This window comes from Eumetopias jubatus, unplaced genomic scaffold, assembly GCF_037043125.1.
Source record: "Eumetopias jubatus isolate StellerSeaLion01/CBP00866 unplaced genomic scaffold, mEumJub1_p1.0 scaffold_4, whole genome shotgun sequence".
NCBI lineage: Eukaryota > Metazoa > Chordata > Mammalia > Carnivora > Otariidae > Eumetopias > Eumetopias jubatus.
This window is the reverse complement of record NW_028274810.1, coordinates 71,938,195-71,957,903: the sequence shown is the minus strand read 5'-3', so window position 1 is coordinate 71,957,903 and position 19,709 is coordinate 71,938,195. Positions and strand designations below refer to the sequence as shown.

General features: G+C 43.6%; 1 protein-coding gene across 2 annotated transcripts in view; it reads right to left on the bottom strand.

Moving 5' to 3' along the window:
- EIF2B3 (eukaryotic translation initiation factor 2B subunit gamma) overlaps positions 1-19,709 on the bottom strand; it is a 127,619-nt gene that overhangs the window by 4,473 nt on the left and 103,437 nt on the right. For both annotated transcript variants that reach the window (XM_028123486.2, XM_028123487.2), the window contains exon 11: positions 8,591-8,694. In XM_028123486.2, the coding sequence (XP_027979287.1) occupies positions 8,591-8,694 (104 nt within the window). The remainder of the gene's footprint in view (positions 1-8,590; positions 8,695-19,709) is intronic.

Here is a 19,709-nt window from a genome sequence, read left to right as displayed (position 1 = left end):
CACTGACTCCTGTGTTGGATGCACTGGTCCATCCAGCATAGAGGACAGAGCAGGAAGTGTTGGGATTCTCCAGTTTAGAGTCCAGATGACTTCTCTGGCCACCTCTCTTTCAGGAGGACCGTTAAAGGGCCTCCTTCTAAAATGGGGACACAGTGTTAGAGCCAGAAGTCCATGAGATGCTAAAGCCTATGACATCCTAGGAGTTTGGCTAGCCCAGCCTTGTGCTCCCTGATGCCATGACTCAAATCCTCAATATCTGGCATTCAGTTGTCATGCATGCATTCTACACACAGACTGGAAAGAGTCCTTGGCAGAGTGAAAGGAAGAAGCACCATTACTTTGCTGGAAATGGGGAGAAGCAGAACCTGTGAGGTTCCAGGTTCCAGCACACAAGAAAGGAGGGATCTTCTAGGGTGGTGGCAAATGGAGTTCATGCATTCAAATATGCCTATGGAATCTAAACTCTTTTTTTTTTTAAGATTTTATTTATTTATTTGACAGAGGGACACAGCGAGAGCAGGAACACAAGCAGGGGGAGAGGGAGAGGGAGAAGCAGCCTGCCCGCGGAGCAGGGAGCCCGATGCGGGGCTCGATCCCAGGACCCTGGGATCATGACCTGAGCCGAAGGCAGACACGCTTAACAATGACTGAGCCACCCAGGCGCCTCATGGAGTCTAAACTCTTAAAAACCACAAAAGGCAGCGGCTCCTGGCGCCAGGAGGGACTGAGAGAAGAAAGCACTGGAGGATGCTTCTACTTTTTGCTGAGCAGGAGAGAATTTACAGAGACAAAGAGGCAGGAAGGAGGTGGAAGAAACATTGTTTGGGGCCACAAACCCAAAGAGAAGAGAACAAAGGACAGAGAAATGCAATGAGGTGACAGGGAGGGGAAAGGATAAGAAAGCAGCTCCACAGACCAGCTGAGCAGCTGCTTTTAGAACTCTGGGGACCCTTTCCAAGGCCTTTCGTGGAGTCAGAGAAAAGGTTGGGTCTTGTGAATCCTATTTAAAAAAAATTTTTTTTTATTAAGAGTTTTATTTATTTATTTATTTATTTTTAAGTAAGCTCTAGGCCCAGCATGGGGCTTGAACTCATAACCCCAAGATCAAGAGTTACATGCTTTACAGACTGAGCCAGCCAGGTGCCCCAATCGAATCCTATTTTATTTTAATTAATTAATTAACTGATTAATTTAGAATCCTTTTTAAAAAAATCTCATTTATTTATTTGACATAGAGAGAGAGAGAGAGCGTGCACAAGCGGGGGGAGCTGTAGGCAGAGGGAGAGGGAGAAGCAGGTTCCCTGCCAAGCAGGGAGCCCGATGTGGGACTCTATCCCAGGACCCTGGAATCATGACCTGAGCTGAAGGCAGTCGCTTAGCCAGTGGAGCCACCCAGGCGCCCCTGCATCCTATTTTAAAGAAATTACCAACAGGCCCCAGCTGCTCAAGAAAGAAGTTTCTCTGTAACCCAAGGGTAGGCCTGAGTGAGCTGGTATGTTGAGTAGGAGAAAGAATGAAGACCTGGGGTTCCTGAAGACCAGAAAGAGCTGGGATATGGAAGCCAAATATATTTTTCTAATTGATCTGGGAAAGATGGACTAAAGGGAGAAAAGGTCTATAACTGATCAAATTCTGCTGGGCAAGCCAGGAGTGGCTTCTTTCTCTGGTCTTTTTGGAGGCTGTCTTGCAATAATTCAGGCTGAAGACCCAGTTCTGTCATTTACTAGCTATGTACCTTGGGTAAATTTCAACTTTTCAAAGTCTCAGTTTCCACTTCACCAAATGGGTCAATAATGAATCCCTACCTCAGAGAGTTTTCATGAGAGACCGATAAGGTAAGTGTATGTGAGAACATTTTAAAGATATAAACAACAGGGGCGCCTGGGTGGTGCAGTCGGTTAAGCGTCTGGCTCTTGGTTTCAGCTCAGGTTGTGATCTAAGGATGGTGAGATTGAGACCCGCGCAGGGCTCCGCACTCAGCACAGAGTCTGCTTGTCCCTCTCCCACCGTCCCTTGCACTCCTCCTGTGTGTGTGCACACTCTCTCTCTCTAAAAAAAGCTACAAACAACAACTGTAAGCCAATGGCATTCCAGGAGGGGAGCGCCATCCATGTGGCGGGTGTTGGGTGCACCAACCCTCGCCCTCGCCCACCATTACAGAAGAAAACACCAAAGGCTGCGGTGCTGCCCTTGACCAACACTTCTGCTTGAAAGTTCTCTGGTGGAGCACTGGGTGCAAGGTGTCTGCTCCTAATTCAACTAAAAATGCCAACCTTCCTTGTCACAAGGGCATGGACGTATGACCAGGCTTCACCTACAGATGCAGTCACCCCAAACTCTGGGCTGGGAGCTAGTGATACTAAGAAGCAGGAACCAGAGAGAATCCACTTGGGGCCTGCTGGGTGGTAGAAGCAGCAGTGAGGTGAGGACGGCAGTGGGGTCCTCGGCACAATGGTTGGGGGTGTACATCTTGGCTGGAACCCAGTTTTTAAGCTCGATCGTAGAACTGTGGGCTTGAATTGTTTTATCGGCTTAAATCAGCCAGAGTTAGTTTATGATGCTTTTAACAAAGAACCTTACTGGCAAATTTGTGACAGTCAGGAAAGGCCTCTCAGAGATGACCACTGTCACATATAGAGGAAGAAAGTGCTTGAGAGTTTCATCTCGTCTCAAGTAGAGAAATAAAGGTGAAGGATGGTTTCAGGCCAAGGCCACACCTCCCCAATTCATTTATCAATGTTACATGTGGTTCTTATATCAGCATTAAGTTTAGAAAAAAAGTAAGGAGAGATCTCATGATAACTGCAACCATTTCAAATATGCCTTTCTTGGAACCATTTCTGCACTGAAATTTCAGAAAATATGCTCTATGGATCCCAAATTCATTCACTCATTCCCTCCCCCCCCCCCCACTATAAACTATAAACCTGTTCTGAGAGCTAGGGATGCATATTGAAATAAGTCAATCCTTGGCCTTAAGGATCTCGGTCAGTAGAAAAGGCAGATTCATAGATAACTGCCATAACTTTTAATAAAGGTGCTGACAAAGTTCAGGGGTGCAGAGGAAGAAGGAATGCTTAGGTTGGCTGTGGGCAGTCATGGGAAGAGTCAGGGAAGGTTCTGCAGAGCAGAAAACACTTAGGAAGAGTCTTCAAAAGAGGAATTCCAGAAAGAGAGGGCACGTACAGAGGCGTGGAGAGGCATACCAGCACTGCGTGGACGGGGCACTCTAAGGCCCTTGCTGTGCTCCAGAAGCTGTGTGTGCTCCTCACAACATTTACTTGTATTTAATTCTCACAACAATTGTTGTGAGACCATGAGACCATCCAAGACCATGATTATTGTCTCAACTTTTCTAGTTTCGAAAATCTAAGGTCTAGGGATGAAAAATATTACCTGATGCACATCCATGAGTTGCACAGCTGAGATGTGAATCTAGGTCTGTTTGATTCTAAAGCTCCAAAGGGAGGTATGTGGCTTTAGAAAAGCGAAGGAGAGGGACGCCTGGGGGGCTCAGTCATTAAGTGTCTGCCTTCGGCCCAGGTCATGATCCCAGGGTCCTGGGATCAAGTCCCACATCGGGCTCCCTGCTCAGCGGGGAGCCTGCTTCTCCCTCTGCCTCTCTCTCTCTCTCTCTGTCTCTTATGAATAAATAAATAAAATCTTTAAAAAAATGAAAAAAATAAAAAGGGAAGGAGAAAAAACCTGAAGAAGGCCTCTGTTTGCTGTGGTTTCTACCAATTCAGAATTGGTGGGTTAATTCCTTCAGCAGCTCTCCTACTCACTCCACTATACTCTAGCTTTAGACATAATCTCAAAAGGAATTAGCCCATTCTAATTGATCTTGAACTTTTTGTCTACATTTTGATTAAAAACATCCAGCCAAAGTATGGACCATTGAAATTCTTAGCCCAGCAGAGACACCCCGATGTTCGTATGTCTCTCATACACCACGCACAGGCACACCTCAGAGACAGTGTGTGTTCGGTTCCACTACAATAAAGTGAATATCACACTAAAGCAAGGCAAATGAATTTTTTGGTTTCCCAGTGCATATAAAAGTTATGTTTACACTATACGGTAGTCTATGAATTGTGCAATAGCATTATGTCTAAAAAATATATATACATACATTAAAAATGCTTTATTGCTACAAAATGCTATCATCTGAGCTCTCAGCAAGTCATAATCTTTGTGTTGGTGGAGGGTCTTGCCTCGATGTCGACGGCTGCTGCCTGGTCATGGTGGTGGGTGCTGAAGGCTGGGGTGGCTGTGGTGATTTCTTAACATAAGACAAAAGTGAAGTTTGCAGCAATGATTGATTCTTCCTTTCAGAAATGATTTCCCTGTAGCATGTGATGCAGTTTGACAGAATTTTACTCATGGCAGAACTTTCAAAATTGGAGTCAATGCTCTCAAACCCTGCAGCTGCTTTAGCAATGAGTTTATATAGTTTAAATCTTTTCTTGTCAATTCTACAATCTTCACAGCATCTTTTACCAGGAGTAGATTCCAGCTCGAGAAACCACTTTCTTTGTTCGTCCATAAGATGTAACTCCTCATCTGTTCAGGTTTTATCAAGAGATGGCAGCGATTCAGCCACATCTTCAGGCTCCACTTTTGAACCTAGTAGTTCTCTGGCTCTTTCCACCCCATCTGCGGTTACTTCCCCCACTGAAGTGTTGAACCCCTCAAAGTCACCCACGAGGGTTGGGATCAACTTCTTCCAAAGTCCTGTTAATGTTGCTATTTTGACCTCTTCCTGTGGATCACAACTGTTCTTCTTCTTTTTTTAAAAAGATTTATTTATTTATTTTAGAAAGAGAGGGAGAGAGCATGTGGGGGCAGAGGGGAAGGGAGAGAGGATCTCAAGCAGGCTCCCCACTGAGCTCAGAGCCCAATGCAGGCTCAATCATAGGACCCTGAGATTATGACCTGAGCCGAAATCAAGAGTTAGATGCTCAACAGACTAAGCCACCCAGGCGCCCCTGAATCACAAATGTTCTAAGGACATCTAGAATGGTGAATCTTTTCTAGAAGGTTTTCTCTTTCTTTCTTTTTTTTTTTTTTAAAGATTTTATTTATTTGTCAGGGAGAGAAAGAGAGAGAGAGAGGTTGAGAGAACGAGTGGGAGGAGCAGCAGAGGGAGAAGCAGACTCCCCATGAAGCAGGAGCCCAACGTGGGGCTCGATCCCAGGACCCTGGGATCATGACCTGAGCCGAAGGTAGACGCTTAACCAACTGAGCCACCCAGGCGCCCCTCTGGAAGGTTTTCAATTTACTTCACCCAGATACATCAGAGGAATCACTATGGCAGCTACAGCCTTAAGAAATGTATTTCTTTTTTTTTTTTAAATAAATAAAGTTTATTTTACCTGATTGTAAATGAAGTACATATTCATACTACATCCAGAAAATGTATTAAATTTTTATAACATCTCTGAAATTCAGGCCAGACCCAGAACAAACAGCATTACAGTTGAATTTGCCTATAGATTCTCACTGAATGGGCTAGAAAAACCATATATAACATCCCTAACGAAGCTGCAAGTTTCCAAGCACTTTTGTATTACAACTTTCTTTTTTTAAAATGTGAATCATAATGGTTTCTCCACACTTACATTAATTTTTAATCACAGTCTCTCATGCTGCTGATTGAATTCCTTACCACTGTTAATGGTCTTTCTTGTAATATTCATTCATTTAAAATATGTATGCTGATGCCATATCTTATTTTTCAAAGGAAACCTTTTAGTTGACATTTTGCTCCACTGAATCCAGGACAGCACTTCCATTCCAATGAGGTAACGATTTTATGTTGCATCCTGTAGACAGGATTTGATATCTTCTGAGATCTCTGAGGACAGGATCCACCGGCCCAGCCACAAGGCCCTTTCCCACTTGGAATATAAGTGATTTGGTTGTCTAGTATCACTGTGGGAGATAATCTGGTATATACATAAGCACACCAATTCTTTCCTCTAGTTGTTTCAAAACTTGATTTTTGATAGTTGGTTTTCTGGCTTCCACTGCTGTCACCTCTGTTGAGGTATGTTTCCCGTGGGGACCGATTTCCCAGGCCGCCTTAATATCCTTTGCACATGATGTATAGTAGACGCTAACATGTGGAAACCTCTGTGGGCCTCTCTTTAGGCTGTCTCCAAATATTCACTTATTTGCAGAAGCAGAGAACAGGAACTTAAGAGGAGCAGAGGGAAAAAGCACCCTTGCCTTTCTTTTTTTTTTTTTTAGAGAGAATGAGCAAGTGGGGCGGCGGCGGGGAGGTGTGTGTGGGGCAGGGGCAGAGGAAGAAGGAGAGAAAGAATCTTAAGCAGGCTCTACGCCTAGCATGGAGCCTAACGTGGGCTTGATCTCATGACCCTGAGCCGAAATCAAGTCAGACGCTTAATGGAATGAGCCACCCAGGAGCCCCAAGAAATGTATTTCTTAAATAAATAATAAGACTTTTACTCCTTGATCCGTGGGCTACAGAATGGATGTTGTGTTAGCAGGCATGAAAACAATATGAATCTTACTGTACATCTCAGTCAGAGCTCTTGGGTGACCAAGTGCATCATCAATGAGCAGTATTATTTTGAAAATAATCTTTTTTTCTGAACAGGAGTTCTCAACAGTGGGCTTAAACCAATCAGGAAATAGCTGTAAACAGATGTGCTGTCATCTAGACTTTGTTGTTGCATGTATAGAGCATAGGAAGAATAGATTTAGCATAATTCTTAGGGTCCCTAGGATTTCCAGAATGACAAATGAGCACTGGAATCAGCTTAAAGACTCTAGGGGCATGCACTGGCTGTTTTGTCTACATTGAAAATCTGTTGTTTAGTGTAGTCACCTTCATGAATTATCTTAGCCAGATCAGAAGCCCCAGTTGCATAATGGATAAGGCACTGGCCTCCTATCTTAGCCAGATCTTCTGGAAAACTTGCTGCAGCTTCTACAGCAGCCCTCGCTGTTTCACCTTGCACTTTGTTGTTACAACGATGGCTTCTTTCCTCCAACCTCATGAACCCACCCTTGCTAGCTTCCAACTTTTCTTCTGCAGCTTCCTCCCCTCTTTCGGAATTGAAGAGAGTGAGGGCCTTGCTCTGGGTTAGGCTTTGGCTTAAGGGAATATTGTGGCTGGTTTGATCTTCTATTCAGACCTCTCAAACTTTCTCCATATCAGCAATAAGGTTGTTTTGCTTATCATCTGTGTGTTCACTAGAGTAGCACTTTTAACTTCCTTCAAGAACTTTTCCTTTGAATTCACAACTTGGTTGTTTGGCGCAAGAGGCCCAGCTTTCTGCGTATCTTGACTTTTAACATGCTTCCCTCACTTAAGAGCTTAATCGTTTCTAGCTTTTGATTTAAAGTGAGAGATGTGCAACTCTTCCTTTCACTTGAACACTTAGAGGCCACTGTAGGGTTATTAATTGGCCTAATTTCATTTTTTAAAATTTTTAAAAAAGATTTTATTTATTTATTTGAGAGAGAGTGTGTTAGTGCACAAGCTGAGGGAGGGGCAGAGGGAGAGGAACAAGCAGACTCCCCAACGAGAAGGGAGCCCGATGTGGGGTTTGATCCCAGGACCTTGAGATCATGACCCGAGCCAAAGGTAGACACTTAACCGACTGAGCCACCCAGGCACCCCAACTGGCCTAATTTCAATGTTGTCTCTCAGGAAATAGGGAGGCTGGAGGATAGGAAAGAGACTGGGGAATGACTGGTTGGTCAAGCAGTTAGAACACACACAAAGTTTATCAGTTAAGTTTGCCATCTTATATGACGCAATTCATAGAGCCCTCGCTCCCCAATTACAATAGTAACATCAAAAATCACTGATCATAGATCACCATAACAAATATGATAATAATTAAAAAGTTTGAAATATTGCAAGAATTACCAAAATGTGACACAGAGACATGAAGTGAGCAAATGTTGGAAAAATGGCACCCAGAGACTTGCTTGATGCAAGGTTGCCACAAACCTTCCACTTGTAAAAGAAATGCAGTATCTGTGAAGCACAATAAAACAAGGTACCTGTATAGTTTTTCTCCAGCTGTAGAGCAGAGTGAGCTGACAGCACAGCTCACAGCATCACCTCTAAGAGAACAGCTCTGAGTGAATGGCTTCTGAAGAAGCTGCTAACCTTCCTCCAGGAACCTATGGGACTACCTCTCTTAAATGTCAGGTGAGACAAGGTGCTCAAGGAGTCTAGGACATCAAAAGCTAGTTTCAATGCTTTTGTTGGATTACTGGCCCTTCTCACATAGGTCCAAGAGCTACACTGTAAAGTATTGGTGCTAGTCTGGGCCATCCGATCTTTTTGGTATGTTTTAAAATTTTTGATAATAAGCCTGCATGCATTTATGAGCTTATCTGTAAGATATATTCCTAAAAATGGTACTGTTAAGTCAAAGTTAAAAGGTTTAACAATGATGTCAATTCCCCTCCAAAGATGGCTTTATCGATTCATGTTCTCACCCACAGAGTATGCATGTGCTTGTTCCCTAATCGTCACCAGCACTGAGTACCATCTGTACTACTACGCTAGGTAAAAAATGGCACCTGTGATTGTAATTTGGTTTACCTCTGGCGTCAATCCTCTGGCCACTTCCAATTAGGCAGTTCTTGATGTCTGCTCCCTTCTCGATCACAGCATTGTTGCAGATGACACTGCCCTGGATGTTGCTTCTGTAACACAGGAGCCAAGTTAAAGAATGCCCGTGGCTCTCATCACCATCCTCACCACTATGGGTTGGGGGTTCTGGCTCCTCCACAGGCTAGGAATAGCTGCTACATCCAGGTAATGGCTACATGCCTCAAGTTATCACTAGGAGACAGAATGGCTCAGTGGCGGCAGGCGTGGACCTGGCTTTAGCAAAGTCCAGAGTTCGGATATGCTCATAATGATCTTTCCTGCCAAGGCTTGAAAACTGCAGACCCTGTGACTTCAGTTCTTTAGGTACCCCAGACCTGGAGGTCTAAACTCCACCCAGTCTCTCCTTATTTGGTCTGGGTGGGTAGAAGCTGGCACTAGTCCCTGGACTGACCCATCACTCTGCTTCTCATCTGGGAATACATCCCAAATTTCATTTAAGGCTTAGATCCCATGAATCTTCTTAGGTCAGCTATGGAAACAATAGGTGCCCCACAGCTCTCACTACAGACTCTGGTTAATCAAAACCAAACTCACTTAGAAGACAAAAAACCAAACCCAAAACCCAATGTTTTTTAAACTAGCTCCATGACACATCAAAGACTACTCCATATCCTAAAGCCACATTCTCAAGAGTAGCACCTCTTGTTCTTAGCATTTGAATGTGTTTAAAGAGCATCTTTCTGGCTCCTGAAGACCAGTGCATGAGAAGAAAGTCCTTTTGAAAATCTTTGCTAGCACACATCACACATTGCCCACCCTACTCTATGCTTGGTGTTGTGCAAATAAATACTCTATGTACATTGTAGGAGTGACTTACAAATCCAGCCATTTCATCAGAAAAATCACCTGGGCAGTGTAAAAAATAACAAACAAAAACACCCTCATTGTCCTGGCTCCCATCAATCTTTTCGGTAGGTCTGAGATGGGGGCTTCATGTATTTAATTAGAAAAAAAGAGCTTCCTAGATGATTCTAGGAGTATTATTTTTGCCTCTGATGCAGTAAAAATAACAACCACATTTTGCAGATGGGGTAACGGATTTAGGGAAGTTAAACCATCTGCCCCAAACTACAAAATTGCCAAGTATCAGATTCAAATCTAGGTCTGCCTGACTCCAGAATCCATACATTTAATCATAATGGCATATAAAGAAATCAAAAGAAGAAAAGACTGGAGGAAGCTTGCTTGGAACAGCCAAGTTGCTCTTTGGAGCCAAATGGCTCTGTGGAAGGAAGGGCTCTGTCCTAACAGGAACATTCACTACCCTAAAGAGTCACAAGTGGGCTAGAGAGGAGAAGGAAGGTGAGTAGGAAGGGTGTGAGCTCCATTTAAACAAAACAAGACAAAACACCAATTAAGGAAAAATCCTCAGGCAACCCAGGAGGCGTGGGGGATGGGGAGGAGGACATTCCAAAGACTGAAACTATTAATGCACAGGCCATTAAAAAAGATTCTTCCCAAATGCCAAAACTTTAGTAAAATGCAGAAAAGGAATTCTAGCCCCGTTATGGCATTCCAGAGTCTTCTTTATCTCTATTCTTCTGGAAGGTTAAGCCAGTCAGAAAGCAGCAAAAGGCAAAAGCCACAGCACCTCTGTGGTGTGGGCTAGAGATAGGCAGACAGTATTAGTTTGTTTTTTAGTTTTTTAGCTCAAATTCAGAATACACTAAAAAAAAAAAAACATTGGGATACACAGTGGGTGGGCATTAAGGGACCTCCCAGAACTTTCCAACTTGCCTTCTGCTTTAGGCAAAGCAGTTCAGTTAGCAGTTAGAGTGGTTTCTGCTTCTTGATGAAAATTCCCCCAAAGAGTAGTAAGGAAGTATAGAAAGCCTCAGAAAACAGGCTCCTGGGACAAAGCAGGCTTATAATTGGCTACTTGTTTGTCACTGCAAAGTCTCCTTTCTTTCTCCAGAGTGGGAGTAGGAGGATACTTCCTGCTCAGTAGTTTAAGAGCCTAAGAACGCATGCTCTGGAGCTAGGGAAGGGGTAAACATAGTTGGCAGATAAGAACAGCCAAGAGGAATTCAAGTGGCCATAATTAGAGACTACTACATGGCTATTCTGGAATTTGGGATATAAGTGGGAACCACTTCTGGAAGGAAGAGGCTAGATTGACTGAGGTCAGATTTCCGTAGCAATGGATAGCCTGGGTTCTCCTTATGTCCAGCCAGTCTGATTGAGGTGTTCAGGAACCTCGTCTCATCTAGTTTATGTGTAACTCCCTATGAGACCCATAAACTACCAACGTAGAATCTGCAGGTATGATGGAGGAAAAGTGGGTTGATTGAAAAGAAGCTGGGGGCTCTCCTGAAGCTCTTGGTCAGTGGATCTGTGGAAGGCTTTGAGATGAACACCTGACAAAATGCTTAGTGAGTGTGATGCTCTTTTCTGCCATTTGTTTCTTTATTGTTTCCTATTACCACTGCTATGGTCACAAGTCACCTCCATTAGCAAGGCTGAGGCATTCCGGAAAAATGTCAAGCCAATATAGCTTTCCATCTGTCCAGGAAGAAATTCCAAGATTAAGGATTTTCCTGGAAGTGTGTGTGGCTCATGCTGGAGAGGAAGGACTGGTACTACCATATCAAATAAGCCCTCTCCAAGGCTTGGCTGCCAATCTACAATAATGGCTTTGCCTTTTCTGCTCAGTGCATAAAGCAGAGGGGAGGTGACTTCCTCTACAGCTCAAGCAAAGAACTGGCTCAATGCCAAAACTATGGTTTTAACTCTTAGCTTGGTACTAAGTACTCTGCTGTGCTAATACCTGGTTGTGTTTTCTAAGAAGCTGTTGAAAGATGGCTAAGATTAACAGGGTTTTGGTCCTCATTTCTCCTTGGTGGGGTTAAATTATTATTATTTTTTTTGAGGGGTGGGGAGGGGCAAAGGAAGAGGGAGAGAGAATCGTAACCACACTCCATGCCCAGCTCGGAGCTGAGCTGAAGACTGGGCTGGTTCACAACCCTGAGATCATGACCTGAGCCAAAATCAAGAGTTGGATGCTTAACTGACTGAGCCACCCAGGCGCCCTTTGGTGTGGTTAAATTTTAAGCAAAACTGCAGGCTTTGGGAAATTACCCTGAAAATCCTAATGTTTCAGGTGGAGAAGAGACCATGAGAAAAACACAGAGGTCTACAGTAAGATCTGTAGATCCACTGCATGGCCAGGCATACTATGCCACACCATGTTGTGGCCTAGACATAAGGAAGAAGTCCTGGGGGTGCCTGGGTGGCTCAGTCAGTTGAGTGTCTGCTTCCAGCTCAGGTCATAATCCCAGAGCCCTGCGTGTCAGGCTCCCCACTGAGCAGGGAGCTTGCTTCTCATCTCTCTCCCTCTGCCCCTGCCCCCTACTCTCTCTCAAATAAATAAATAAATAAAATCTTAAAAAAAAAAAAAAAAAGGAAGAAGCCCTGGCCTGGGAAGCAAAATGGCCTCCAAATTCTAGTTGCTCTTCTGGCTTTGGTTAGAACTTTCTTCAGTTTATTACAGAAGGAAAGGGAATTCACATAACTCTGATGTTGAATATTTCTCAGTCATTACACAAAGCATTTTATGTTCATTATGTAACTTAATCCTTTTGGCAAGCCTGCAGGGATGGTGGTATTTATTCTAATTTTTACAGAGAAATTTGAGGCTCACAGAGATTAAGCAATGTGCCCAAGCGTACATAGTGGTTAAGTGACTCTCCATTGTGTGAGGGGCTTGGACTCAGCTGGTGACTGGGCAGTATTTGGCAAAGAGCCATGAAACTTTTCAGTAACTCTGAGGACAGGTAGGTTCTTCTCTGGAGAGAGCTGGTAGGCTTTCTAAACTTACTCATAACCTTGGGTGATAAAAGAGTATGGACCTGAAGTTTTTCTAAGTATATGACTAAAGGCCTACTTTAGGCCAGCCCACTACTTCAGCCCTAAGATTATGGTTGAGTCACCTGGATTTCCCCAGAGGCAAGAGCCTCCTAACCTTAGCCCAAAGGGTCGCTGTCCAGAAGTCCCTCTAGATGAAGAACCATGGATTATTATTATTATTATTTTTTAAAGATTTTATTTATTTGAGAGAGAGAAAGAGAGAGAGAGAGCACATGAGAGGAGGGAGGGTCAGAGGGAGAAGCAGACTCCCTACGGAGCAGGGAGCCCGATGTGGGACTTGATCCTGGGACTCCAGGATCATGACCTGAGCCGAAGGCAGTCGTTTAACCAACTGAGCCACCCAGGCACCCACCATGGATTATTTTTAATAAACTATTACAGGCACAGAAAAAAGTCTATACTAGCAGACAGTATATAGTATTGTTTTCCATGTTTTAAAATTTTATATAAATGCTGTAATTCTCTCTGTTTCTCTCTGCAACTTGCTTTTTTTCTCCTTCAACATCATTGTGATATTTATCCAGGTTAATTCATGTAATGAGACATAATGCTTGAAGAAATATTTCACCTTCCAGTCTCTGATCAATCTTGCTCTTGGTCCTCTAGATGAAAATGTATTGGCTTCAGTGAACAGGCTGAAAATTTCCTCCCTTTAGTTCGTGTGCCTCCCTTCACTATATAAAGGTTTAGTGGTGAGAAATGTCTCCCTCCTAAGAAATCTAAGTCCTTCCATTCCCTAAAGAGAGGCTAAAAAAAGAAAGGTTTGGAGGGAATCAAAGTAACAAGGTAACAACCTCAAAGAATTAAGCTGTAATATTCTCCATTTAAGAAGATGGGTTTTGAGTCAAAAGTCCTAAGGAGCCCTTTTAAGTCCAGGAGATCTTTCCAAAGTTTCATAATTTGGTATTTTCAAGAGTGTTATTGAAGAAACATGGACAAAATTCTTCTAATAATCACGGTCCTTTGGCAACTCTAATTACCACAGATTTAATTTTATGTTTAAGGGAGTTCACTCTTATACTCAACCAACCCATTAATCAATATTTTGTTTCACTTCTTACTTGGTATGTCTTTTTTTTTTTTTTTAAAGATTTTATTTATTTATTTGAGAGAGAGAGAATGAGAGATAGAGAGCACAAGAGCGAAGATGGTCAAAGGGAGAAGCAGACTCCCTGCCAAGCAGGGAGCCCGATGCGGGACTTGATCCTGGGATTCCAGGATCATGACCTGAGCCGAAGGCAGTCGCTTAACCAACTGAGCCACCCAGGCGCCCGGTATATTATGTCTTCAAGTAGAGTTTTCCAGACGGTTCATGGGTGACACATCTCCTGAGCCACTGGAGTATTTCTGATGATTTTTTTTAAGATTTTATTAATTTATTTGACAGAGAGAGACACAGCGAGAGAGGGAACATAAGCAGGGGGAGTGGGAGAGGGAGAAGCAGGCCTCCCGCCGAGCAGGGAGCCCGATGCGGGGCTCGATCCCGGGACCTGGAATCATGACCTGAGCCGAAGGCAGACGCTTAACGACTGAGCTACCCAGGCGCCACTCTGATGATTTTATATTTCAACCATAACTTGACTAGCTATGGGATTCTTAGAGGTCACAATCATTTTCCCTCCAAATTTTCTAAATGTTGTTTCACTCCTAAATGGTTGCCTTAAATGTTATCACAGAAAAGTCTGAGGCCAGCCCTCCTATGTGCCTCAATGGTTTTTTTCTTTCAGTTCTATGTGCCTTGAGATTTTGCAAAAGAGATGTTTGCCAATTCTTTGGTTTACCCATGCCCTTATTCCTTTCGCTGGTCAAATCTTGGTGTTCTCTTTGGATTTGATCTACATTCCATTGTGTCTGGCAGATATTCTTCAGTCTGTGTACAGATACGTGGTATTATCTAGTTTTATTAGAGATGAAGTTTCCTTTTCTGATTTTGCTTGTATGTTTTTATTCTGGTGAGGTTTTTTTTTTTTTAAGATTTTATTTATTTGACAGAGGGAGAGAGCGAGAGCAGGAACACAAGCAGGGGAAGTGGGAGAGGGAGAAGCAGGCCTCCCACCGAGCAGGGAGCATGATGCGGGGCTCGATCCCAGGACCCTGGGATCATGACCTGAGCCGAAAGCAGATGCTTAACTACTGAGCCACCCAGGCACCCCTATTTTGGTGAGTTTTAAGGAGTGAAGCACTCCCCCATTTTTTCTAGAAGTACACACGGCTCTCTTGACAGATACTCAGCCAATTATAGTAGGGAAGGTTAAATCAGGGATTCCTACTTTTCATTCAGTAAATACTTATAAGATATCTAGCACGTAAAAGGTATAGTATTAGGCATTAAGAGATACAAAGATATAGGAGAACTATTTCTGTATTCAAGGAATCTATAGCCTACTGAGGGAAAAAGAAAGATGCACTAAATGGCACACGAGCATACATCAAGTGTTATGGGTGCACAGGGAACACAGGGGTGGGGGAGATAATTTCTGGCCAGGACAGTTCAAGAAGGCTGCATGGAGGAGTTGGCATATGTATTGGACCTTGAAAGATGAGTAGGAGGATTTCTATAGGTAAACATCTCTTAGAAAGAGGCAATTGAGGCAGAGTGAATGTCAGGAATAAAGGGGAGTAGAAAAGTAAGGGACCCAGTGAGCAGAGCAGTCAGTTGAATGTAGGTGAAGAGGACACCAGGGTAACAATGAGAAGCAATAATATATTGTTTGGCTCTGACAGTTGCCACTTGCTGCCTACAGAAAGCACAGGAAATCTAGGTGAAAACCTGGCTCCCCGGCCTGCCTGCCTGCATGTGAAGGAGCTACCTTACACTGCTGCTTGGGTCATTCACCGTGGACAAGGAGAAGATGCAGGAGATGTTGTTCAGAACCAGAAAGCCAAAGATACAGAACACAGAACTGACAACGAAGTCCTGACAATGAAGTTTTCGCTAGACTTTGGATTCCTGGGCATCAGCTGTCACAGAACTTGGAATTTCTACCAGAAACCAAAAATGAGAAAGACAGGCAGGAGCCTTCCTTGCATGGTCTCACCTACACCTTCCCCAAGGTGGTCCTATTAGCATCCCTCAAGCCCTGAGGGCCTTGGGCAGATGTCCAAGCCACTGTCCAGAAACCTCGGCAGCTCACCGCTGCTGGCAGAGACAAGCAAGCCTAGAATATGAGAAACTCCCTTCTGGACAAATTCACACTCCTACTCTGCTGCTCAGTTCAGATGTAACAGCAGCAGGGTAATAAAGTCTCACACGACTGCAATTTAATTACTTTCCCCAAATTTACCATAAGTAATTAAAACGAAATGACCTGAAAATAATGGGAAAAGGTTCATATGGGATGCAGGATGTTTGATCTTATCACCACGAGCTAATTTGCCAGATTGGGTAACCTCTAATGGCCTCCCTAGTCATTAGCCCCATGCGGGCTGCCTATAGCTCTCCCTCAACCTTTTTAGTAGAAAAAATAGCAGCCACCACCATCTAAACCTTTATTGTTTCCCTAGCTTATGAGGCCATCCAAGACTATACCTCCTGCAAAACAGCAACTGACTCTAGGATATTATGCTAGGCATTCTCTATGAACTTCTCTCATATGAGCAAGCTGGAGTTTCTTATGGAGCTTTGGTTCCTCACCAAGTCTCTTCATGTCAATTCAGGACACCAATATTGGACTTTAAAGAGGTGCCAGAGAGCTGTTCCTTTGTCTGCCCGCCCACAGGAGGGGAGGGAGAGGTTGCTAATTAAAGCAAATGGAAAAGTCATGGCGTTGTCTTCCCTGGAAGGTCTGAGGCAAGATGAGACAGTGGAAGTTAAAAAGCCTCATGAGCTACTCTGGAATTAGGGGATCAAATGGATAAAGGCAAGTGTGGTTCTGGTTTGGAGAGAATGGTGATGCTGTTGGTCTCGTGCATGAATCCAGAAAGGGGCAAAGAGTAGCAAGGGTGCAATGAGAAGAAAGTCTGGAATTTCATACTCTGCTCATCTGTAAAAATGCAGAAGTTGAGCCGGGTGACTTCTGAGGCCCCATCTTACTAACATTCCAGGACTCAGTGTTGGAGCTAGATCACGAGAAACCTGGAAGTTCAAACTTTATTCTAAAGGTGAGGGGGGGGGCGCACGTGGGTGGCTCAGATGGTTGAGCATCTGCCTTCGGCTCAGGTCATGATCCCAGAGTCCTGGGATCGAGCCCCACATCAGGCTCCCTGCTCCTTGGGAGCCTGCTTCTCCCTCTGCCTCTCTGTCTCTCATGAATAAATAAATAAAATCTTAAAAAAAAATAAAGGTAGGGGGAAGTCTTCAAAAAAAGTTTCTGAATAGAACAGGGACATGATCAGAGCTACCCGTTAGGAAGACAACACTGGCAACATGTCACCTCTGTGAAATGAGATAAATGATAAATGATGATGAGGATGATGAACAAATGACAGCTAACATTCTATGTCCAAGCACTGTTCTAAGTGCTTTATGTCTATTAACTTAGTATTCCCAATAAACCTATGAGGTAGTTCAATTTTCATCCCATTTTACAATGAGAAAATCAGGCACAAAGATGTAAAGTCAATTCCCTAAGTGACCAGTAAGTGACAGATCTGGGATTCGGTCTGGCAGTCTGACTCCAAAGTTCATGTTCTAATCCACAGGAGGAATGGCAGAAGGGCAGATTTGGAAGAATAAGAGAAATAGAGGCAGCAAAAGAAGTTAGAGAACACCACAATGGTTCAGGAAGAGGTCTCTGGGTCTGACCTCTTCTAACCTCTAGTCACAAACTGGCTACTGGATACCTCCACATACTTGGATGTCCTACAGGTACTTCCAACTTCATGTGCCCCACACAGGCCTCTTCTCCCCATAAATCTGCTCCTCCCTCACCCTTCCTCATCTCAGTGAGTACACTACCATCTACCCCATTTCCCCAACTAGAAACCTGGGCTTCACCTACCAACTGTCCTCTCCCTTATCCCTTAGGTTCCTCCCTTACCTTTTCCTTGTCAGTCTCCTTAGATTCCTTTTATTATGTCTAAAATTGTTGATGTTCCCCAAGGTTTTGTCTTGGTTTCTTTTGTTTTAAGGCCACACAATCTCCCTGGGTGATCTCTTCTACTACCACAGCTTCGGTTACCATCTCTATGCCCCCCACTCTCCCAAACCTTCAAACACAGGCTTCTTTCCTGAGCTCCAGTCCTGCATATCAAGTTCTGCATGTCAAGGCCGCCTGCCAGGAACTCAACTTATCCCAAATGGAACTCATTTCCCTGTCTCCCACCCTGCAAATCCTCTGCTGATTTCTATCTTAGTGAATAGCACACCAGAAACCTTATTGCTCAAGCAAGAAATGTGGAAGTTTTTCCTAATTTCTCTTTCACCTCACATATCCAGGCAATCACCATGCTTTATAGTTTTTAATCACCTTATTATTTCTCTTCCCTGTTGCTACTGCTACTGCCTTAATTGAGGACTTCTATTTTATCAGGACTTTCAGTAGTCTTCCGTGCCTTCATGTTTACCCTCCTCACATTGCACTCCACAGTGTAGCCAAAATGATCTTCGTAAAATGTGGATTTAATTATGTTATTCCTTTCCTTTAAACTCTTAAATTACTGTTACCTATTAAACGTCTTAGGGGACAGTCCATGATTTGGCCCTTGGCCATCTGTATAGCCTTGTCTCCTGTCTATCCATTCCTCTTTGAATTCTATACTTTGGTTATTATGAATTATTTACCATTCTTTCATATAACAAATATTTATTGAGTTCCTGTAGGCTCTCAAGATATAACAGTGAAACAGAAAGATAAGGTACATTCTCAAACTAACATTTACTTGTGACAGACAGGTAAACAAGATAAGGCCAGAGAGTGATAACGCTAGGAAGGAAATAAAACAGGTTGGTGTAAGGAGAGTAATTGGGACAGACTGCTTTTTTTTTTTTTAAGATTTATTTATTTATTTTAGAGAGAGATTGTGTGTGCATAGGAGCAGGGAAGAGAGGGAGAGCGAGAGAGAATCTCAAGCAGACTCCGCAGCGGAGCAGACAGCCTGACACGAGGCTTGATCTCATGACCTGAGCCAAAACCGAGAATCAGACACTCAACTGACTGAGTTACTCAGGCATCTTGGGACAGATTATATCTCATAGGTAGTCAGTGAAGCCTCTTCTTAAGTGATGAAATTCCAGGTAAGATCAAAATGAAGAGATGTTTCTGGAATAAGATATGCTCTCTCACACTTCACACTTTTTTTTTTTTTAAATCTTATTTATTTATTTGACAGAGAGAGACACAGCGAGAGAGGGAACACAAGCAGGGGGAGTAGGAGAAGGAGAAGCAGGCTTCCCGCAGAACAGGGAGCCCGATGCGGGGCTCGATCCCAGGACCCTGGGATCATGACTGGAGCCGAAGGCAGACGCTTAACTGACTGAGCCACCTAGGCGCCCCTCACACTCTTGATGTATCTTTCTCCAACATGGTGGCTCTAATCATTTTTCAAGATTCAGATCAAGGGTCATTTCCTTAATTCTTTCCTGATCCTTTTCTCCTTTGTGACTACACAGATTTCTACCACAGCACTCATGCACAGTCTTCAGCATCCAGTGGGTCTTTGTGTTTGGTGAAAGAGTGAAATACTTTTGACAGGTCTCTATCATCAGTGATGTGCTGGAGCCAGACTGTTCTGCTTGGGAGAGCTGACTGTTAGCATCTCTTTCCAACTCTGGGTTTGCTGATACCACTGGCCATAGTAGGTGAACTTACACTATGGAAATTGGCAAATGTTATAAATCAGACCACTTATTTTTTTCCTTTGGAGAACTGGCTGTTAACAATTTCTCAGCATGCCACCGGGAGTGGTGTACCACAAAATTCTGACCTTTTTGTTTGGCAATTAAATTTATATATGCATGTATATATCTTTTCTTTACTTATTTATTTATTTATTTATTTGAGAGAGAAAGAGACAGACAGAGACAGAGAAAGGGAGAAAGGAAGGGAGAAGCAGACTCCCTGCTAAGTGGGGAGCCCCACACAGGGCTTGATCCCAGGACCCTGAGATCATGACCTGAGCTGGTCAGATGCTTAACTGACTGAGCCACCCAGGTGCACCCACAGAGACAACTTTTGGACTTCTTTTTGCTGAGTATTTCAGTATTTACCTCCCCATCTCTACATAATAACATGCTACATAT